Consider the following 22,906-nt stretch of genomic DNA (forward strand, 5'->3'; position numbering starts at 1 on the left):
GGGGGGGGGGGGGGGGGGGAGAGGACGTGAACGCGCGTCAGTCGCAAAGACGCGCGACGTAGGCCGATAACCGTGATAACGTGATGCCGAAGAGCGGGGAATGCGGAAGGTGATAAGGGCCGAATGCCTGATAATCGAGACGAGGGAAGACGTGCATTCGCGTGCGAAGTTCCGCGGGAGGATATCGACAACGTGCACGCGAGAAATTGGAGAGAGAGAAAGAGAGGACAAAGAAGAGAAAGATCCTTAACGTGGAAAGAACAGAGAACTAAGAGTGCTCTTGTGTATTCTCTTTCTTCCCCCTTCTCCTTCACTATTTCTCTCCCTCCATCTTCCTCTTTCTTTCTCGGAGGAACGCATATGCGCATGCACACACACACACACACACACACATACACACACAGAGTATTATACGCTATATAATACATACAAGAAAATTAAGTTGCCCAAGAGGAAGACTTGAATGCACTTGACCAAGTTATCCCCGGGCAGGACTCTCTGCAGGAAGTTCCAGAGCGGTCGCGTTCCGTCGTCGCGCCCGGTGGTCTCATGACTCCACCAGCATCGCGAGGCCTCCGTCGGCGCGTTTTGCGCGGAGATCGCGGAAGACGACGACGGGTCGACGGCGGGCTCGGTGTGCGGGGACGACGACGTAGGCGCGTTGTCGCTCCGCGTCCGTCGACAGTAGCACGCGAATTTCACGAATCGTTCCATCGCGCGCTCGTGATCTCCGCTCCGTCCAGCTTGTCACGGGCTTGCCAGGCTCGGTAGTCGACGTCGTCGTCGTCGTGCTCCGATCGCTCCCTCGTGATCTCTCGCGCGGCTCGGTCGCTCTCGCCTTCTTCGTCGTCGTCCTAATTGACGCTCCGCGCGGGCATGGCACTCCGGTGGAAAACCGTCCCGCGGGTGTATTTATAGCGCGCGTGACAATCGGGGGGGTGGAGTTGCGCTCGCCGTTCAACGACGACAAGAGAGAGAGAGAGAGAGAGAGAAACGGCGGAATTCCGCTCTCCGCGAGGATTTCCCTCGACCACAGCCGAGAGCGCGAGGTCCCCGGAGGGGAAAAAGAAGGTGTGACGGGGGCCGAACGAGCGCGAGAAGGTCGTCACCTGAACGGCGGAGATCTACTCTGAAGAGACGACGACGACACGTGAGAGAGCGAGAGACAGCGGGGACGGCTCGCAGGTGTACGGCTCCGACCGAGATACCTCTCACGGCTACAAAGGCAACGCTGAGACAGCTGACTGCGCGCGTAGACACACACGCAGGTCTTGCGTAGGACGCAGGGGAGCAGAACTCTCTCTCTATCTTTGTGGCGGTGCCGTGATCCCCCGTTCACCTGCCACCCGGCGACACGAGGCACGCAACAATCGTCCCCGAGAACTGGCGAGAAGGCGCGCGCGCGAGAGCACCGTGGATGGACGCGTCGCGATAGGCAAAACGCGCAGTTCCGTGATCGAACCACGACCGGGACGACCGATGATGACGACGATACGCCGTTGTACGCCGCCGTGACCGATGACGCGCGATGGAGGCCGTGACTGACGTACTCTCTAGTATTATTTCACGCGTCGGTCTCTAGTTGCAGCACGGCGCTGCATGGTCCTACTCTTTCTCTCTCTTTCTCTTTCTTTCGTCCGCTACTCTCGCTCCCACCTACTCCCCTTCTCCTACTCCTAGGCGCGCGTACACGTGACGACGGCGACGCGCACGCGAGCTGCGTCTTCTCCGCGACACCCGTCATGACCCGCATCACGGCTGTAGGAACGTTTCCTTCCTCGCTTTGTTCGATCTCTTCTTCTTCTTCTTCTTCCCTGCCGGTTGAACGTTTGCACCGAGAGGATGTTTCTCTTTATTGTTCTTCCTCGTTAGTCCAAACCTTGATGGACCTTTATCCCTTTGAGATATAATCTTAATATATAGTAAAGAATGTTGTGTTAAATTTAACACACTTCATATATTCCAAACGGTTCACACAAATTTTTGTGTTAATTTTTAAGGTGAAGGCAAAGTGAATATGTTGAAAGGTAATACAAAAATATTCTGTCAAAAATTAATGCAAAATTATAATATCCGTAATATGTTAATAGACATTGGAATATAAAGTGTGTTATTTTTAACGCTTACAAGTGTTGAATATCGACTCAACATAAAATATTGCGATAACACCAACACAATATGTTAAATTAACATACAGATATGTTAAAAATTTAACGTAAAAATTTTAACAAAGGATTTTAACACACGTAGAAAATGTTTTTTACCGTATAGCATTATATTTATACCGCATAGTAACAATGTTATAATGTCGCATTCAACAATGTAACTGTTGTATATATTTACATTGTTGAGTGAGAAATTAAGACATTGACGCAACGCCATAATTACTGTTAGTTTGTGTTTATCGGAATGCGACGGTATCCCTTTTTCCCTCTTCGGCCTCCCAATCTTTCAATTTCAAGGCTAACTTTCTCCTGAATTATGTATGTACGATCCGAAGGAATTCCGATAACTGTGACTCGTAGCAGAGCACATTAAATTGAAAAGGCGATAACGTCGTGAATCATTCTGAATTTTATCTTTCGAGAAATCCTTACATACCCACAATATTGTGCATTCAAGCAAGCATAAATATTATATTAATATTATCGCCATCGTTTTCTTTCGTTACGATTTGACCGGACTAGATAAGAGCTGCTAATACTAACCTTAAGTACTGACATTGTTTAGTTGTTTCTTTTAACTTCTGCTGTCATTTTCACCTTTGCTAATTTTGCTGTAAGTAAATATATATAGACAGCATAACGGAGTATTTACTAACACATCGTTTTTATTAATCCTCGCAAAGGGTTTACATCGAGGTCCGTTGAGTTTTGCGATCGATCGCACGTTGAGTAACATAGATTGTAACAATTAATTCGAGTCGGGCTAGTATAAAAAAGAAAAAAAGAAAAAAAAAGGACAAAACACGACTAATAGCGCGAATACATTGATTCTGTCATCGTGAAAATTACAGCTACTATAAAATCATCAAAAAGATAAAATTGTCGGCTCGTGAGAACGAAAACAATGATCGGTATGCAGTAGAGTGGTTTGCTACGTTTCCCTTTCGCGGCACATTAAAAGAACGATTTTACTGCGTTATACATTGTAATTTTTCGATGTCACCTCAGGAGATTCCTGATAGAAAGAATTAAGAGATAAATATTTCCGTTCTTCCTCTTTTGTAGACATTAATTTCCTTCGAGACAAGATACATATTGCTTATCGCTTATCAGACGCGATAACCCACACACTGGGCACTTTTTATTTCAAAACTAGTCGCTCTGTATACTAAAGAGAATTCCGATTCCTCAGAGATTACATTAAAAATCTCGTGACCGATTAAATGGCTATGTTTACGTATATGAAAGAAAATATGCCTCTCGTGTACATGTGCGTATAATCATGCGGTTCAACTAACGTCGTAACGCGGAGTTAAAACTTACTTCTACGGGGCTCGGGCAGTACTTTATACATTTATACAATTTCCTATAAACATTTTCGAGTCTTCTTAGTTATACGAGAAGAAAGTAAAACAATGTTATACAATTAAAACAATCACATTAGTACGATAAAACACCCGAAAATAAATGCAGTCAGATTTTGTTGCATAGCAAAGTGTAACGCTTCATAGATTGCACTAGTAAAAACAACGACACAGATTCCCAGACCAAGCATTCGACGGTTATTGTGAAGGTCAACTATGTGGCAGAGAAATTTTGAATCTTTCAGGGATGCCCTTAATTGCTTATAGTAAAATATAAACATTTACACGAATATATAACTTGAGTAAAATATGTGTTTATATAATAAATAATCATATGAAAAAACTTTAAAATTTCTATATAAAAAAATGTATAGTATATAAATATATATATATATATATATATATATATATATGTGTATATGCATATAGAAAATAAATTTTGTTCTAGCATCATTCAGTTCCAATATAAAAATCGATATCGAACGAACTAATTTTTAGAAAAATATAAATAAATGTAGTTTGCACAACCTTTTCTATAGGAATCTATATGAATGCTCGATCTAGGTATGTTGTTGAATAAAAGATATAATGGGAACACTCCAGCGAGCTTCACAGTCCACCGTGTGGTATTCCGGGAAAAATGTTTATATATAATTATATATAATTATATAAAATTATACATAATTATACGTGATTTATATATGAATGTTGTCTCTACATGGCTGCACATCTAATTGTATATGTTCACACGAAATAAAAATACTGTTGAATGACAAACAGAAAAAATAGTTTGATTTAATTAAGTGTTTACGTATCATAGGTAGCCACAAACATAAACGCTTCGATTATATTTTTATGACAGTATTTTTTAGATGTGGGACATATATGATCACATATGGGCATAGAGACAAATTTCATACATGATCTTTTTTCCCGGGATAGTATCTATTCATCTTCTCACTGGAAAGCGCTCAATATAGGAAGATCTTTAATAGTCATTTTCGTACCTCAAAAAAAAGGGCAACAATATTTGTATCCGCTGTTGTTCCTTCTTTTAAATTTTTCAACTAAACGAGTCGCTGATTTATATGCTGCTAATCATCAGCATCACGAATATGTATGTATATATGTAAATATATCTTATAGAAAATGCAAAGGTAACTAAGAGGTTAATGCAAGCATATATCATCGTCATAATATTAAAGGCACTTGAATATCAAAATTAGCCTATAGTAGCGTGATCTTAAATCGTTGATCGTAACGAGACATAACTTGTAAAGTTACAACTTCGCGGTTGCCCCTAATCAAGTGGCGCGTATTTTTCCTTCCCTCCTACGCGCACACGCGCGTAATACACAGTCTATGTTATATGGCAGTATTAAGTCGTTCTTTACAAATATCTCAACAATTAAAAATACCGTATTAAATTAGATCCTTTAAATAATTATAAACGTTGAAACGCTATCTTGTTATATATATTTACCACCGAAGCATTCGCGCTTCACGCTGAAGTTCGCTCCAGGTTCGAGATGATGATCACACCATCCGTCAGTCGGCGCAACTTTGTCGCAAAAACCGTTCGAGACTGCGTCGCCCCGGTTCTTCCTAAAATTCCCCCGTTACCTTTGCCTCGAGATGCATTATTTCCCAGCGTAGGTCGGATTCTTAAACGTGGAGGTCGCTTGCTTGTAGATGGGATTTTCGCCCTGTGCGTAAGGAAAGCAACAAACGTGTTATGAATTCTATTTCGTATCTCTTTCTTTTAGTCTCAAATAAATAGAAAGATTTCGTGAAAAATCTTGGCTTCAGATGCGTTAAAAAGAAATATGTTCAAAACTCGCGATTCTGTCTTTTGCGTCTAATTTTAAACTTGAACCTCGAATTGATTTCAGTCTACTGTGAAACATGACGCGCGACTGTACCGTGTCCCATTTGGCCATCATCCTCTCCTTCTCGAACCGAGCGAACTCTCGTCGGTCGTGTATCGTCGTCAGCAGCTTCCATAGCAACAGCAGCGCGAGACCGATCAGAACTATCGCCGCGATCACGCCGAGCACGATGCCCAGCATGTAGACTTGCGGTGGGCACTCGCGGTCGTTCTGCGCGCGTACTTTCAGGCAGTTGGTCTCGTTGTAGTAGTACACGAAGTTGTACTTGCAGTCGTCCTCGTCCGTGCCGAAGCACAGCACCTCGTCGTTGTCCACGTCGAGTATCACCGTCTCGACGCCCTCGGGCACGAATTCCTTACAGTTCTTCGCGCACTCCTCCGGATCACTGTAGTTCCCGGTGCCGTACATCTGACACTGCACGCAGCTCTTGAGCTCCTCGCAGCGACTCGGGCAGGTCGGGCACTTGTTGCAGTGCTTGCCGGAGTATCTCGTGTTGCCCTCCTCGTGGCAGATACATTCACCGCAGATGCAATCGCCCTGCCGAGAGAAAAAGAGAGAAACGTGAGGGGAAAAAACGAAAGAGGAATCGTAAAATCGGATGGCAACTACGGAGGATCAACGCGAGGCGGGCGTAGGAGCGGTTTGACTGTCAAAAATAGAGGAAAAAATGAGTTTCATTCTTGAAAAAGTAAGAAAATAGTGAGTTAGTCTAAAAACAGCCTAAAAATAAAACCACCTTTCTTTCGTTTCATGAATATCATGTCGTCAGAGTCATTGTTACGTTCTATTTCATTTGAATCTTTTGTCTTGTCTTTAAAGAAGCAAGTTTTTAGACATAAGTTCTTGTGACCGAGTTCTTTTTTAAGAGCTCAAATCGAATAAAAAAAGGAGAGAAAATATTGAACTTTTTTTTCTTAAAAATACGAAAAAATGACGCGTTTCTAAATAAGTAAAGAGAAGCGTGAAAAGTGACTCCCATGCCTGCGAGCGGTAACTACATTGTCGTTGCACTTACATGGCCAGAGCACAACACGCCGTTCGTGGTTCCCGGTGCGATGCAGGAGTCGTTGGAGGACCTGCAGTTGCAAGATGGCCCGGTCCAGCCGGCATTGCAAACGCATTGGCCGCACTCACAGGTACCGTGGTTGGAGCACAGCTGACCCTGATCTCTATCGCAGGAGAAGTTGTCGCACTCGCAAAAGTGTCCCGATATGATCTGCGAAAATAAAAGCAGGAATGAGTACTACTAATATCCACACTATACATTTAATATATACATATCACATAGTCACACGATTGTTGCGATCATGCTTTAATACTTGTTTCATTCCGCACGATTAATCGTACGGATTCCATCTCATTTCGCTTTTACTTCCGACTTTATCTTCGTTACTACTTCCAAATACTGTAATTAAGACGCATATTAAGATACTGTAATTTAAGATATACATTAATTTCTCCCCAAGTATTAACTTCAGATACGATTAATTGATTCAAAACGATCGTTCATTCTACTGTAATTTAAGATATACATTAATTTCTCTCCAAGTATTAACTTCAGATACGATTAATTGATTCAAAACGATCGTTCATTCTACTGTAATTTAAGATATACATTAATTTCTCTCCAAGTATTAACTTCAGATACGATTAATTGATTCAAAACGATCGTTCATTCTACTGTAATTTAAGATATACATTAATTTCTCTCCAAGTATTAACTTCAGATACGATTAATTGATTCAAAACGATCGTTCATTCTACTGTAATTTAAGATATACATTAATTTCTCTCCAAGTATTAACTTCAGATACGATTAATTGATTCAAAACGATCGTTCATTCTACTGTAATTTAAGATATACATTAATTTCTCTCCAAGTATTAACTTCAGATACGATTAATTGATTCAAAACGATCGTTCATTCTACTGTAATTTAAGATATACATTAATTTCTCTCCAAGTATTAACTTCAGATACGATTAATTGATTCAAAACGATCGTTCATTCTACTGTAATTTAAGATATACATTAATTTCTCTCCAAGTATTAACTTCAGATACGATTAATTGATTCAAAACGATCGTTCATTCTACTGTAATTTAAGATATACATTAATTTCTCTCCAAGTATTAACTTCAGATACGATTAATTGATTCAAAACGATTGTTCATTCTACATCAGAGAGAGAGAGAGAGAGAGAGAGAGAGAGAGAGAGAGAGAGAGAGAGAGAGAGAGAGAGAGANGAGAGAGAGAGAGAGAGAGAGAGAACGAGGGACAAAGTCCGTTAACACGAGTCTAATTAGTGAGGACGAAGTATAGCATACCTCCTCCGGATTCTCTCGCTCTTCGCATTCGCACTGGCCGCAGGCGCACGTTCCGCGGCCGGAGCAGTCCACGAGGGTGGTGTTGTCGGGCCGGCACAATTGGAAATGTCTGTCGAAGCCTGTCATCTCTTGGTGCGGACTGCACTCGCAGTGTTTGCCGAAGAAGCCGTCGTAGCACTCGCAAACGCCGCATTTGAGCGTACCCACGCCGTTACAGTCTGCTGACTTCTCCTCGTACATGAGCCCTCCGCGCTCGCACTCGCAGTCGCATAACATCTCCAGGTTCACCGTGAGAGTCTCGTTGATACCAACCTGCAAAGAGGCAATCATTACCAGTTCTCGAATAGATCTGGGATCTGTCGAAGCACAAGGTGAAGTTTCTAAAACAGCTAAAACTCGTATTAGATTGACGGATCGAGGATTACAATCGGACCAATCGGGTAAATCAGAAGAAAGATTTAGATTATAGGGTTGGGTAATAACTTGTTACTCTGTTCAAAGTTAAAAAGTCAATAACTTTTAACTTAAACTAGTTAATTTAAAATTCATTAACTTTAACTTATTAACTTTTTTTTTATACAAGTTAAAAATCTTATGTGCTTGCTTACAGGATAAGGAAAATTAAAAATAACGCCGGCAGAATTTGTTTCCTTAAGAGCTAATATCCTTTTCTTGTAAAGAATCCTGAGCACAAAATATTTGATATTATTTTACAATGACTACCTTTTTTTATTTAGCATAAATTTAATCTATGCTTAAAGAGTTAATTATACAAAAAAGCATGCATATACATATATATGTTCATAGCTTTGCATAATTAACTTTTAACTTCAATAACTCAATATTAACTTTTGATTAAGTTCCATTTGGTTTAAGTAATTTTTAACTTAAATATGTTAATTCTATAGGCCATTAATTTTTAACTTAATTGAAAATAAAAATCAACTTACCCTGGATTTAGATCACCTGATTGGTTCGATTGTAATAAACTAAATCTGTCCGATACGGACCTAAGAGGATCCAAATCGATTTCGTTCGGATCACGGACTTACCGGATAGATATCGAACTTTTGTTTCCATTCGGATCTGTTGGCCGGGCAGCTGGTAACCTCGATTTCCGCGATGAACTCCACTTTCGTGCCGACTTTCAAGCCATCGCACTTGGAAGTCTCGATCGCCGGTCCGGTACCCAAACAGCTCGAGAAATACTTGACTTTCACCGCGCTGCTCGCGGTATCCTTCATCTCCACGGAGCTCGAAATTGCGTCGTATTGTTCCCGGATCAGTTCTACGACATTGCTCGAGTCCTCCGTGAGTTTGCCAGCAAACGAGCCCTCCACGTGCTTCGTCAGCCGTTTGTAGACGCTGATCTGCTCCTCCGTGACCGCCCATATAATGTTGATCGCGTTCTGTTTCACCTTCAGATTGATCTGAGAGATGCTCGGGTAGTCTTGCAGGGACGAGTAGGTGTACATGCCGTTCATGTCCAAGTGACATATGCCGTCGTTAGGCTTTATGATGCCGCCCAGTTTACCGTCGCCCGCGTAATGGAAACCAGCATCCGTGGAGAACACCAGCAGTCGGCGCGCTTTCTCGCGCCAGCCAATCTGATTTCTGCACACTATGGCTTGCATGATGGCGTCGAAGCCGCCTTCCGGCGCGTCCAAGTTGCCGGATACAGACGCGTTCCGCACTAATCCCTGTGTGAACAAGAACGTTTCTTCAGAATAAATCGTCACAGATAGATGGAACGTCCCGAGTGTCCCTCTGTCTGTGTATTCATGTATGTTTCACATATTTATGTGGAGATTCGTACCGCGAAGTGACTTGTGTCTTGTGACAGCCTCATGATGTGTTTGTATCCGTAAGGCGCCGCGCAACCATCACATGGCTCAATCAGACTGAAACAGTGAGTGAAGTTTTAGTTTGACATATGCACGAGAATATACGATATTGTCGTATCATCTTCAGTTTCTGTAAGAACTCACGACTTCGGCACCGTGTTCACGTAAGGCATCACAACTTTGTCGACGAAGCTACCGAAGCCCAAGCGGAAGTTGGTCGTGATCTTGCTCATGCTCTCGACTAGTAGCTGGCCGAGATCTGATAATTTCTGTTTGTCGTCTTCCATAGATTTACTCAGATCCATGAGGTAATAGAGATCGACGGGGTAATCCTCCGCTTGGGAATAAGCGAAGGACATTCTGTACGCTTCATCTGAGGATAAATCAGCGCGTTATTTGCATTCCATAGACAAAATGGCACAAAGTTTTGCAAGTGTTTTGAGTTGATGACAACTCACTTATTCGAAGCTTCAAGTTGACCTCCTGTGGCCACATTTGAACAGCCTCTTGTCTTCTGCTGCCGCTGGAACTTTCCTTGTGAAAGTGCGAGGAGGATGACGAGCTAGAGGATGAGCCAGAATACGAGCCTTCGATGCTGCCATATCCTCCTCCAGCACCACCGACAGCGTAACCCCCTTTCGTTAAGTTGCGGTGTCTCAACATGCTGAATATATTGTCCGGATTCCACGTGAAATTAGGAGGACAGGTTGCAAATATTTTGGTATTGATATTTGGAAGAAAGCATCTCTTTTCCGTGAATTTCTGCAAAAAATAGATCCCATTTAAGATTAATAATCAATTCTAATTGTTACTAATGTTAAAGTCACATAGCGAGAGATAAGTCTTTGGGATAAAGTTGACGGTAAACTCACTGGTGCGGCGCACCAAGCACAGTGTGGGGTTTGTATGCATTCATGGCACGTCTGTTTACTGATACAAGGATTCATGCCGACCAATCTCTCCGGAGGATTGTAATTGGCTTGGGCGAACACAGCTAATAGTCCTGCCGTTAGCACTCCCAATATAACGAGCCATCTTGAGCTGCCGAACATCCTGCACAATCATAGATATATTAATAAACTTGTTACAACAAAGCATTTTTAAGAGGCCACAAATAGCTAAAATGAATGTAACACTGAAATACATGGGAAAACTGTTACTATGGAAGATTTAAATAGAAGACCGAGACGGAGAGACTGAACAGAATATAACGAGGTTTCAAACGGCAGACGGCAAAACGTGGAGGATAACACTTTGGATCACGTACAATTTCGCATCCATTCTTACAGGTCGCTCCGACGCGATTCCACGATAAACGGATCGTACGAGACGGCCGATTGAAAACTGCAGCCGAATTGCACCCTTCGTGGTTACCGCGGCTTATTCATACGCGACGATGCCGTCATCTTTATATTTGCACAGGCAGCATCACGCTTCCGAATGACTAAACGACGTCGTCGTCGTCGCTGTCGCAGAGTACGATAAGCGCTATAATAACTTCGTCTAACGAGAAACGTCAACCGTGCTGGAGGCGGCTTACTTATTGCGAGTGTGAGCGCGGGGTGCCTGATCGGGTGATCTCCGTGATTCTACAGCATCACAAATGTTTGGTTTGATGTTTCTTTATCTCTCTCTCTCTCTCTCTATCGTCGCTCCCAGATCACCATAAATGGCAATCCATCAAACGAACGCACCAACGCACACCGCGGCCGCAGGGAGTGTTCGCTCTTGCATTTCGCTTTTATCGTAGATTACGTTCCGTCGCCCGCTCGTTCATTGGCTCCGGCTCCGCGGCGACACGTTGCCAGCGGGGCTTGAGATTCGCCAGCGAATCCAATCATCGGAAACGCTTGATCGCTCGTGTGTTGCTGCGCCCGCGAGTTTCTGCCTCTCACGTTGGCAGCGCCGGCTACCTCGTTTGGCGCTCTCTTGAGATATTTTCAAATTTCAAAATGGCCGAAATGGGTCGTCGCGTCGTTTGGCCGAATATCACGAATATCGCGCGCGTACTCGCGCCTTAGTCGGTTGAGCTCGTCGTCGGCGAGCCGCGGATTGTGCTCTCGTCGTGTGTCCCCTTGTGAGTGTTGGGAGTTTATATTGTTTGCCTGCCCGGAGCGTCGAGTGACCATTCAAGGACCGATGGATCGTCGTACGTGTACGGTGTAACGAAGAAGGTAAATATTATATTCACGCAAAAGCGATCGTACGATAGAATGTATTAAATTAAATGTAACTGAAAAATGTGAAGGAAGAATATGTAGCACCATGAGGAAGCCAAAGCACACAGAGATGTGTTTATACCGCTAAATTTAAATATTAATCTATCATTGTGAAAGAATTAAAAATGTTCTGAATATTCTCCAGACAAACGTAACATATTAATTTTTACACACACCATCGATCATTTTGGTTACCACCCGTTTGCGCGAAATCGCGTGCGCGTGAAGCATCGCCCGCGAGGGCGAGCGTAGAAATTTAAAATTTCGAAACACGAAAAAATTTCATCCAGCGCGTCTTCTTCCAAATTGACGAGAACTTCTGTCTAGTGTTAAAAGATATGTACGCGCACAATTGATAATATTAGACAGGTTCTCACCTTTTACCACCTTTTATTGATATCGGAAGCAGTGCGACCACCACAAAATGGCAGTAAACAGTTAGCGCGAGATATACTAAATTCATCGTATCATATTAAACTGTACTTTGTGGTTTTATTGTGTTGTGTTGGATCGAACTTTGTTATTCTGCCGGCAAGGTGACTTGAAAAATCGACGACCGGTAAGTGCTCCTTATGAATTATTGATTTCTACGATAAATATTATTATCGAAGAAAGTGGCGCGGTATGTGGAGCACGTCAGTCGTCGGAGGTTATGTTTTGCTGCTAGGACGTAATGTTGCCTTCAGGTTTTGCTGCCTACGGAATACCTAGTACTATTTTTGTCGTTTCAGTGACCCGTTTGTTCCAGCTGTACAATACTGCATTTGCTGCACTCGAAATTAAATAGTTGCATATAAATATATATATATATATATAATTAAATAGTTGCATATATATATATATATATATGTAACTATTTAATTTTGAATGCAGCAAATGCAATATTATATAGCATATATATATATATATATATGCTATATTATATATATATATATACAGACATTGTATGTGTATAAAAGAAGGAAATAACGATTGAAATGGAAAAAAATGCAACTGAAAAGAAACTATTGATGGTTTCATAGCTTAGCAGATAACATTTTCATACAGCTCGTCTATATGTTGTGTCTGTATTATTTTGTGCGTGATGTATTTTATTCGGTGTGTTCTACATCGTTAGCAATTAGCTCCTTATGAGCGATTTGTTAGCTAATTAACTTTAGACCTTGCTCCAAAACTCTTTATCCGCATACTTTTCGAAGCGGATCGATAAACGAAGTGACAATCGTGGAACCAGGGATATCCGTCAATAAAGTAATTTTCTCCCTCTGTTTTCTTCTCGGCAACCTTTGTAGATGGCGCGACAGTGTTCTTTCTGATTTTTACACCCGTTTGCAATACTTTAGTTCTCTTCCCAAGCAGTACGTAAACGTTCTTCAAACGTTTACGTGCTGCTTGGAGTGTATTATTAAATTAAATGNGGAACATTCGAAGAACATACATTTTAGAACCCTTAATATATATCTTACGTAGCAAAAGTGTCGCAGTATCACAATCATGCGGCTCTGTTACAATTCCATTTTTTAATTAAAATATATACATCTTGAAGTTTGATTATATCTATTTATAACAAATTATAACAAATGATTTAAAAAATATATTAATTGATGAAAGATATTAATATATTAATATATTAACAACATTAATATATAACAGAGCAGCATAATTGTGATACTGCGACATTTTTGCTACGAAAGATATATATTAAAGGTTCTAAAATGTACGTTCTTCGAATGTTCCCACTTTGTTTGAATATAACCAAACCAAGTGAACGTAAAGCGAACGTTCTTCAAACGTTTACGTGCTGCTTGGAGTGTATTATTAAATTAAATGTTATCCACATTAGCACACATATAACGCGTTGTAACGATTAACAATATGAAAACACGAATAACATCCTCCAAATTTAATACGAACAAAGTCCTCTCGGCGGAAGAACGATAACAATGTTTGCTTCTGATTACAACTAACTTAAAATGTTCATGAATGTTTCATGAAAACGGTCGACTTGGCGAGACTCGAGACTTTGTCAGGATAATAATAACAACAATAATAATAAAAATATCAATATCGGGATAAATAAATAAACGAGGCCATGCGAGGGTCTGGATGATATATATTGTTTATTGTTAGCATCGTTACGTATTTTCGCGCGTGATACATACGTGGACTCGCGCGTCGTAAAAGGGGGGAGGAGGGACGTCCGCTCGAGCTTCGGGTCCTTTTTTTAGGCGAACGAGCCGGAAGGCTCGAAAGATCCGGATCAACGCGATTCTCGTCCGACTCTCTGCAGCCGAGGGGAAGAAAGGAAGCGTGCGGATTTTAAGCGAATTAATAACGCGTGGCGGGATGGGTGATATACAAAACGAGCTACAAAAGATATCGTAAAGCGCTAAATAAATAGGGAGAGAGAGAGAGAGAGAGCGACGCGCAGAGTTTCTCTCGGAGAAACGACTCGCGATCACTCGACGAATACGACGATTCATAAATAACGAAGGAACGCGAGCGCCTTCCTGGAATCCTTGTCTCGAATTCGTATCGGCTTCGAGATACCCGCGCGATCTGCTTGCTCAATACGGCGACTGATTCTTCCGCTTTACGGGGAATAACAACGAGGATAACAACGACTTTTAATTGAAATTCTCTTTCACTAAAGTGACAAACGATAACTGATAATCGATCGTTATATCGTGCAAACACGACGCGTGCATTTGAGGAAGGATCCGGCGCACGCGTTCCTTCGGCTTAACTAAACTAAAGAATAATCATAATGATAACAATAATAATATCAATAATAATAATAAATATGTGCGTATACGCAGTACGAGACCGTAGGTATGTTCCAACGGCTTCGATCGCGAACGATCGATCGATCAATCGTCGCGGTTAGGTGTGCGCCTACGTTATGCCTACACGGAAGAAAAATTAGCTCTAAATCAAGAATAGATATTCTCACACGGAGAAAAGAATTTTGCTGGGACAGCAAATTGTTCAATAATATAGTGATATATAGCAAAAAAATTTGTTGGGACAGCAGAAAGATTTGTTAAGGGTATCAATTGCTATCTGCTGGATATATGGACAGCAACATAATTTGGTTATGCCGATTAGATTTTGTTGCTGTCGCAACAACGTTATGCTGCAACAGCAAAATTATTTTTTCCGTGTAACAAATTTTTTTCCTGTCACTATATTAACAAATAATTTGCTGGAAGAGCAAAACTTATTTTCTCCGCACATAAGCAAGAATATTATAATTTTCTTGGAAGACTTTTAGACCTAATTTAAATTGACTGAATTTATATTGACGCAAGTATTACTTGAACTCTCATTTCAAGACTAAAAATCTTCTAAGATTATAATATTCTTGCTTACATATATGAGAGTATCTATTTTTGATTAAGACTAATCTTTTTCCGCGTACTATCCTCTCTTTTCGTTCGCGATCGCGTGGTTACCGACGTAACGTCGCGATACATTTCGCTTCTTTTCGTCGCGTAAACATAAGCGCGAGACAGCGTCTCCATGTGCTAAATAAAATTTCTACGTCGCAAGCGCGCATGCGCGCGTGCGTGATGCGAGTGAGTGAGCGAGCGAGGAGCGGAAAGCCTCTTTCGTAATCTGCCTTCTTCATTCGTCTATCTGCACTCTCGACGGTGTTTCTTCAACATTTGCCGCGGATTAGTCAGTTAGTCAATTAGTTAGGCGATAAAATATCGTAATATAAGATCGTATATGCGGAAAAAAAAATTAATCTTAAATCGAGAATAAATATTCTCATGTGTAAGCGAGAATATCATAATCTTCTTAGAAAATGTTTAGTCTTGATTTGATTGAATTTGTATTGATGTAAATATTACTTGCACTCAATTCGAGATTAAAAATCTTCTAAGAAGATTATATTATAATTCTCGCTTATATATGAGAATATCTATAATTGATTTAAGACTATTTTTTCCCCATGTACGTTTCGCCACCGACGAGATTGTTGCGAAGCGGCAATTTCGACTTGGTGTGGTTTCACCTTCGGATACTCTCCGGAAGCGGAATCTTCCCTTTCTCCGGCCGATTTTTCTGCCGGTCACGCTGCCGATCGCATCGACGCGTATCTGATGTGTTCCCTGAGCGATTAAACATTAGTGTCGACACACGGATATGTTTGCCCGTTTATCCGTGCTTATCTATTTGGAACGACCAAGTATGAAATATTTATCGCGTTTGATGCGTGACGTATCGGCATTTTTCCCGCGGTACGTCACCGCACGTACGACGTATTCGTGTAATTTCACGTTATCGTGCGCATCGCGCCGCCGATTTCATGCAACTGGCGCGCGTTCGTGCGCGTTCCCGTGTACAATTTTTCCCGCAAATTTCGCACGTATTCGCGTTCGTCTCGCAATTTAGTTCGCGCTCTCTCGATAGCCGGAATTTACTGGTGGGGATTTTGCATTAGCCAGGCCACTCGATAATCCGGAGGAAATTCGATTGCGATCTGCGCGTTCTCGGCAATCCTACACAGAATAAAATAGTCATAAATCAATAATAGATAATCTCACGTTTGATGCGTGATATATCGGCATTTTTCCCGCGGTACGTCATCGCACGTACGACGTATTCGTGTAATTTCGCGTTATCGTGCGCATCGCGCCGCCGATTTCATGCAATTGGCGCGCGTAAGCAAGAATATTATAATATTCTTGGAAGGTTTTTAATCTTAAATCAAGCGCAAGTAATATTTGCATTTAATACAAATTCAATCGAATTCAAATCGAAATTAAAAAAATCTTCCAAGGAGATTATAATATTCTCGCTTATATCTGTCATTTGATTCAAAACTAATTTTTTTCCGCGTAAGTGTGAATCTCGTCGGTGATGTCGCTGGTTATCCGTTTCGCCCGATACATTTCGTCCAATATATCTGTTATCGCCGAGAGAGAGAGAGAGCTCGTTGTGTCTCGCGTACCTTCTCCCTCGTCCGAGCCAGTCGGACGGTGTGTCGTTTATCCGGTAGCCGAGGACGGTTTCGACATTTTGGCGCATATATATTTTTTTTCTTTTTTTTTTTCGTATACATAAACACGCACACATACACACGAAGCCGGCCCGTCGTTTCACTCCGTCTCCCGGTCATATCCCGTTAAACATTAACGGAGGAGACTGATGAGGATCGACGTTCGTTCATGGGAGCGCTCGAAAAAGCGATCGCATACTTTCCCGTTGTACTCGGTTCGGTTATCGCGTTGCAAAATTTACGAGATTGTTCCACCGTGTGGCGCGCATTCGATTGTAATACTGGTAGCAATTACTATCCCGAAGGGGTAGCAAGGAGGAGTGATAACTTACACGCTGGAGGATTCACGTTTTTCTCGTTTGATTTTTTTCTTTTTCAACACAAATCACGCATGCATTTTCCCTTCTTTCACTGTAAATCCAAGCATGTTATTTTTATACGCGTAAACGTCTCAAAATGACACATGTTCACTGAAGCTATTTTTACATATTTTTCGTCGATTTAGCTTACGTCATTTGAAACGTTCAATCGTGTCAAATTAACACGTTGAATTACGTATTAAATTAACACATCCAATCGTATTAAATGACGTGATTCAAAACGGTAAGACACGAGAAATGTGTAAGAAGAGCTTCAGCTAAAGAATTTGCAGTGTTTTCTCATTCCTTTTCTCTCTACCACATTCTTCCTTTTTTTCCGTTTGCCCGTGTCTCTCTCTTTCTTCGCGTTTCGTCGATCTCCTTGTCGGAAAATTCGAACCGCGAATAGTTGAGGGTCCCGAGTCCCAGCGGAACTCGTCCTTGCTATCTTCCTCGCTTCAATTTTCAATTCACCGTTACAAGCTGTGTTTTATTATTGTTTTATCTTTACTGTGTTTCTTAAAGCACAATGAGGTCTTCCTCGGCCCGGTCCTCGTCGCGCCGGCCCGCCGTCTCCAACTCCCGCGACCGCCTCGTCTCTAATGCGACTGCCTCTTACGTCCCATATTGCAGATCTTGAAATGGCACAGCGACATATCTGAAAAAATAACGAATCGCGGCTCGTTACTTGCGCGTTCGCTCCGCAGACGCGTAATGATGAACGCGAACACTTTCCGGCGCACCGGTTTTTCGGCAGTAGGCGCCTCGTAAGTGCCCCAGCAGTCGCTACATGGTCACTTTTTGAAGTAAAAATGTATCGTATGCGTCATGTCGTATCACGTGTTTGACACGCCAACGTACAGACTATCCTACGCTCGCTATTTTTATTGTAACGCTGGGCGATTCGCCCCGTTGATTTTCTCTTATCGCGAAAATATTAAAGGGGGCCGCAATAAAAATGATAACAATGCCGATAGCCGCGATAAGTACAAAGGTCGAGAAGTGAAACGTGCAAAAGACGAGCGACTTGGCGAAGTCCAAAAAGACGAAGAGGTTAATTCAATCTGTCCCGTGATCTTTCAGTCCCTTTGTACCGTACTTTGCAATTAAGATCTGAGATACTTTACGAAAACAAAGTTCATCTAAACTTGATTAAAGAGGTTCGAGCGTTTAACTAAATATAAGATAAATCTATAACATATACATGATACAAAAGTTAATTGAACTAACAATGCGTAACAGGAATTTTAATCATCTTTACCGTATCGTTTCCGAGATATTTAATTATAAACTTATGTGCAAGCATAGAAATCTCATGAAACATCAATTTTTTTTTTAATTTGACATATTTGTGATGATAAAATGGGAGTTTAAAAAACTATTAGAACATTAAAGACTAATATATAGATATTATAGGAAAATTTCGGAATTTTATTGACTATTTCGCTTTGAAAATACTTTGATGAAATGTTTATAATTTATAGTAATATTCAAGATACATACATATGTAAGCATATATTTAAACATTTATATACTTCTTTTTGATATCTGTGCATCTCTATTAGATTAACTGATGCATGAATATAGCATATTAATAAGAAAACTAAAAAATAATCATATTTTCGTATTTGTAATATTGTATATATATATTTACCTCAGTTTCATTTCAAATTAACACTTATTATTTCATCAGTGAAACAAATATATAGAAAAGAAATTTTGCTTGACAAGTAGTAAATTTATGAGAGGCCCGCTTGATGCGCCACCGAAAATACGATATTTAACGCTCGAACTTCCTTAAAAGGTATTATCTTACGACTTATTTGCCCGATTCGAAGTTTGACGCGTGAAGAAATTGTCCTTTTGGAACGTTCGCGATAGAACTCCCCGGGAGCATCGGTGCTCGGCGATTTTCGTCACGGCGAGATCGATCGTCACGACTCGACGTTTTCGGCCTCTAATCGTACGAAGAATTGATCGAGAAAGAAGGAGAGTGAGAGAGAGAGAGAGAGAGACGCATGGTGCGTCACGCGACAATTGTTTCAATAAATCGTTTGATCGCCTTCGATCGAACGCGACACGCAGATCAGTACGCGTACACTGTGCACAATCGGCTGTATTAATGCCGCCGAGTGCCCTCGCGATTGCAGAGAGGAAGAGGAGGAGACTTCATGACACCGATTTTTTCCGCTCCTTCGCGAAGTAAAGCAACGGAGGCATTATTAATGTTGCCAATTTAAAACGAGCGCACAAAGAGACGCTGAACGTTCAAGACCCTCTTATTTTTCTTGTAATACGCGAACGAACTTCATTGTAGTCTCAGTACTTTGTTATCTGCTTCCTTTCTATTTTCTGCTTCCTCCCGTATCTTAGTGCGCAGAAGCGAGAAGATACATTCGTTGAACATCGCCGCGAGAAATTCAATCATTGAGAGCGAGAGTACCGGGTAGAGTTGATACGTCCACACGAAATCAGAAGAGTCTCGAGGGAAGGTTTTCAATAAAAAATTATTCGGGAGCTATCTATAAGCCGAAGAAAGCACCGTTCTCTCGGACTCCCTGTTAGAATCTCTCGATATCCGTCATAAAGAATTTGTTCGAACGCGAATCTCCGGATGAATTCATGATCGCAACCCCCGAGAAAAAATACTCAGAGGGTCTGTTTGCCATGTATAAATTGATGAAGAAAGGAAGGATCGAAAAAAGATTTTGGGGATATTCGCGTATACGCGATGATATAAGTAAAGCAATGCTTGAGAAAATGCGAACGATCAATATTGAAATCAGAAAATTAGAAAACTGATCACTCTGGTTAGCTTCTCATTTCTCACTCTAGTTATACAAAGGTATTCTATGGAAAAGAGTCTTAAAAGAAATTTCTTGACTATGTTAACCCAACATTTTCTGTATATTTTTATACACGATTTCTGTACACCTCTGAGAGATCTCCCACTTTTTCTTTGTATCTTTCCACGCGAGCTGAGCATATCTTTCGTGTGGGATCCAACTAATGAATGAATCTTTCCAGAAGAACGATAAGGCGAACGTATCTCCCTTCCTCACGCGATTTTCTTTACCATTCTTCTTCTCGCACGGAAAAAAAAATCATCGACTCAAGATTCATATTTTCATATACAGGGTGTCCGAAACTTTCCGGCTATCGTTTATACGAAGATAGAACTTACATGAAGAAATTCTATATAGTTCCGTTAAAAATATCATATTTTAGTTATTCAAGAATAATTTTGAAATGGGAGGATAAAATATTGGGCAGAAGGAACGATATCTTCAAACCGATACAATTCTTAATTTGAAGTACTCACAAGTGACGCCGCTGTTCGGCTTCCTCTTGCCGGATGACGGCTGCTGCTGACCGCGGTGGACCATCGCCTCGGGCGCTGGCAGCGCTTCCGGCTCGGGTTCCGGTTCTGCTTCTTGTTCCGGTTCCTCCGGAACGGGGTAGTCCGACTGGCCACGCTCCATCGCCTTCGCCTGCAGTATCGCCTCGATCTTGATCTGTTCGTCGGTGATCTCGTGCTCCTGTTCGACCAGCCGATGCTTCTGCTCCGTCATTTGTTTCAGACGGTTCAGCAACATCTACGAGGGCGAGTCGACGGTGAGCCGAAGAGACGGATAAAGAGGTCCTCCTCTCTTTCATGGGTGGGACCAGACAAACTCATACTCACGACGCTTTCCGCATCCCCCGCGACGAGATCCCCGTACGTGAAATCCGACATCAAAGGTGCCGGTTGCGCGGCGGCGAGGAACTTGCAGCTGATGGCGCAGGAGAGCCAGACCAGTGCCAACAGACACAAGCTCGTCCTAGCAGCGTTCGTCCTCTCCGTCATTCCCGTCGTACCTCGTGCACTCTGTGAAGAAAACATACTCCGCTGTAGAACACGTTCAATACGAGGAAGGCGCGCTGGAGCATAATTGAGAAATTCGAAGAAATTCTTTCGCCGCACGTTCCTTTTTCTTTTCGATAAATAAACAGGCCGATCGATTTCCGTGAAGACGAGAGGAAAGGAATGTGAGGAAGTAATGTAATCGAGAAGAAACGCTTCTACTGCGAGTACCGTAACAATAATACGCGATAACGAAGTGATAAAATACAGGGCGGATAGAGATGCATTTATTATCGCTCTGGGGAAATTTCCTTCTGGGAGAGGGTTACGTGCAAAGTATAATTTGCACAAAAGTAGATTACGAATGTGAAGGGGATGTGGGCAAGCAACGGCTCAGCGATCCGTTCATCGAGAGGCGGATGGGCGCAGGGACGAAGGGTCTCTTTCGCGCGAATTATGCGTCCCAAGTTGACTCGCGAGTTACAAGTAGTAGCGAGATTGTGTCCGAGGGAGAAGGAGATAGGAGAAACATTGTCGTCGAGATAATATTATGCATTGTGACCTTTCTCTCGTATGTGATTTCCCGCCGTGGTACGAGATAAGAGCTCGCGCACGCGTCATCCCCGCATTTACTCAGAAAACAGGACCTTCGGGTGCCGCGGATCCGCGTTTGGATCCGACTTTGTTACCCCGTCGAGATCAAGATGAGAGAGAGAGAGAGAGAGACCGAACCGGGACAAACGGGTGAACTGCACGGTCCGAGCGTTCGCCGCGCGTCAAAGGTCATCGCGGATTATCCTTTCGCCCGATGATAGTCGTATCGGCCGCGGCGGTGTCCGTCACGTGATAACCAGCGGAATCGTAACGGGACGACGACGGGCGGACTGAATTAAAAGAGAACAAAATTGTCAGATCGGCGCAGCACCGTCACGTATGTAACATGCACTAATAACAATAACGATAATAAACGTAAAAACGGAGATGTGCGAACTCGGCGCAATCTCGGCGGAGATAAGTGACGCGGCGCAATTGGGGATTTCGATTCCGTGCCAAGTGTAAAACGACGAGTGTTTTGCTATTGCGGCCGTCGGACGGCGCGGGTCAAAATACCGCGGATAGCAACAATAACAACCTATAGCGGCGACAGCGGCAACAGTAATAATACGAAATTAATAAATAATCATATAAATAACTTTAACTGTGATGAAATGTAATAGACAAACCAAAAATAATAACGAACCATAGACCACAAATTAATCGTAGTAAATTATATGCTGTAAATAGCAATATATACGATGATACAAATAATAACAATGAAATACGTGGCGGTATAATGGAACAAGAGAAAGAGCGCGTCTAGATGGAGTCAGCTCGATACATTGACTAGCGACAGGTCAGGTTTAACGATAATTTATAGATTCTAAATCGATTTCGCCACAATTTTCAATGACTACGCCGAAGATGATAACGATGACGATGACGGTGCTAAAACGTATGTCGCAAACAAAACGATTAGAAGCCAATTTGCGGATTTGTTGCGCGTTCGACGCAGAAGCTCGCGGCTTGCGACTTGAAGCATTGCCCGATTAGTACTAGGGATGCCATATACTGTAGGAAAGTAGCGATATGCGGGAGATATCGCGAGCGTAATGTCTAGCTGATATTATGTCATTTGGATACAATTAGAAGTCGGCCGAGGATTTACGTAATATTTAACCCGTCTACAGTAACCCGTAAAGTTCCATCTTTAAGGCGAGAAAATATGTTGACAAGTTAATAACTCAAAGTGTTAATGACTCATTGTGATATTCCGTGAAAATCAACAAGAATTTCACTTGACACTTTTCGACGACAAAAATAGATTATCTCTTCGATTAGGATTCTTTG

The 22,906-nt window shown here is 42.0% G+C and overlaps 2 protein-coding genes across 6 annotated transcripts in view; one reads left to right on the top strand and one right to left on the bottom strand.

Moving 5' to 3' along the window:
• Positions 1–3,935: 3,935 nt before the first annotated feature.
• On the bottom strand, positions 3,936–21,043 carry LOC106742861 (integrin beta-PS). Of its 3 annotated transcripts, XM_014616187.1 has the most exons (11): positions 20,861–21,043; positions 20,494–20,771; positions 10,462–10,642; positions 10,048–10,351; positions 9,734–9,962; positions 9,562–9,646; positions 8,798–9,445; positions 7,746–8,057; positions 6,434–6,634; positions 5,452–5,955; positions 3,936–5,235 (listed from the first exon to the last, which is right to left on the bottom strand). In XM_014616187.1, the coding sequence occupies exons 1-11, from the start codon at positions 21,020–21,022 to the stop codon at positions 5,170–5,172; spliced, it is 2,970 nt and encodes a 989-aa protein (XP_014471673.1). In that variant the 5' UTR covers positions 21,023–21,043; the 3' UTR covers positions 3,936–5,169. The 3 variants fall into 3 exon arrangements, with proteins under 3 accessions (XP_014471673.1, XP_014471671.1, XP_014471672.1); XM_014616185.1 differs by lacking the exons at positions 20,494–20,771; positions 20,861–21,043 and adding an exon at positions 10,857–11,113; XM_014616186.1 differs by lacking the exons at positions 20,494–20,771; positions 20,861–21,043 and adding an exon at positions 11,130–11,367 and having other exon boundaries at positions 5,146–5,235.
• The window catches only part of LOC106742860 (DNA ligase 3), a 35,134-nt gene continuing 23,794 nt past the window's right edge, over positions 11,567–22,906 (top strand). The window contains exon 1 of one of the 3 annotated variants that reach the window (XM_014616183.1): positions 11,567–11,763. The gene's annotated coding sequence lies outside the window, so the exon portion shown is untranslated. Of the gene's footprint in view, positions 11,764–12,234; positions 12,368–21,064; positions 21,951–22,906 lie in introns of those variants that run through there. The other 2 variants (XM_014616182.1, XM_014616184.1) reach the window with 2 other exon arrangements.

Source organism: Dinoponera quadriceps, unplaced genomic scaffold (genome assembly GCF_001313825.1).
Source record: "Dinoponera quadriceps isolate SergipeBrazil2010 unplaced genomic scaffold, ASM131382v1 scaffold781, whole genome shotgun sequence".
NCBI classification, from domain to species: Eukaryota; Metazoa; Arthropoda; class Insecta; order Hymenoptera; family Formicidae; genus Dinoponera; species Dinoponera quadriceps.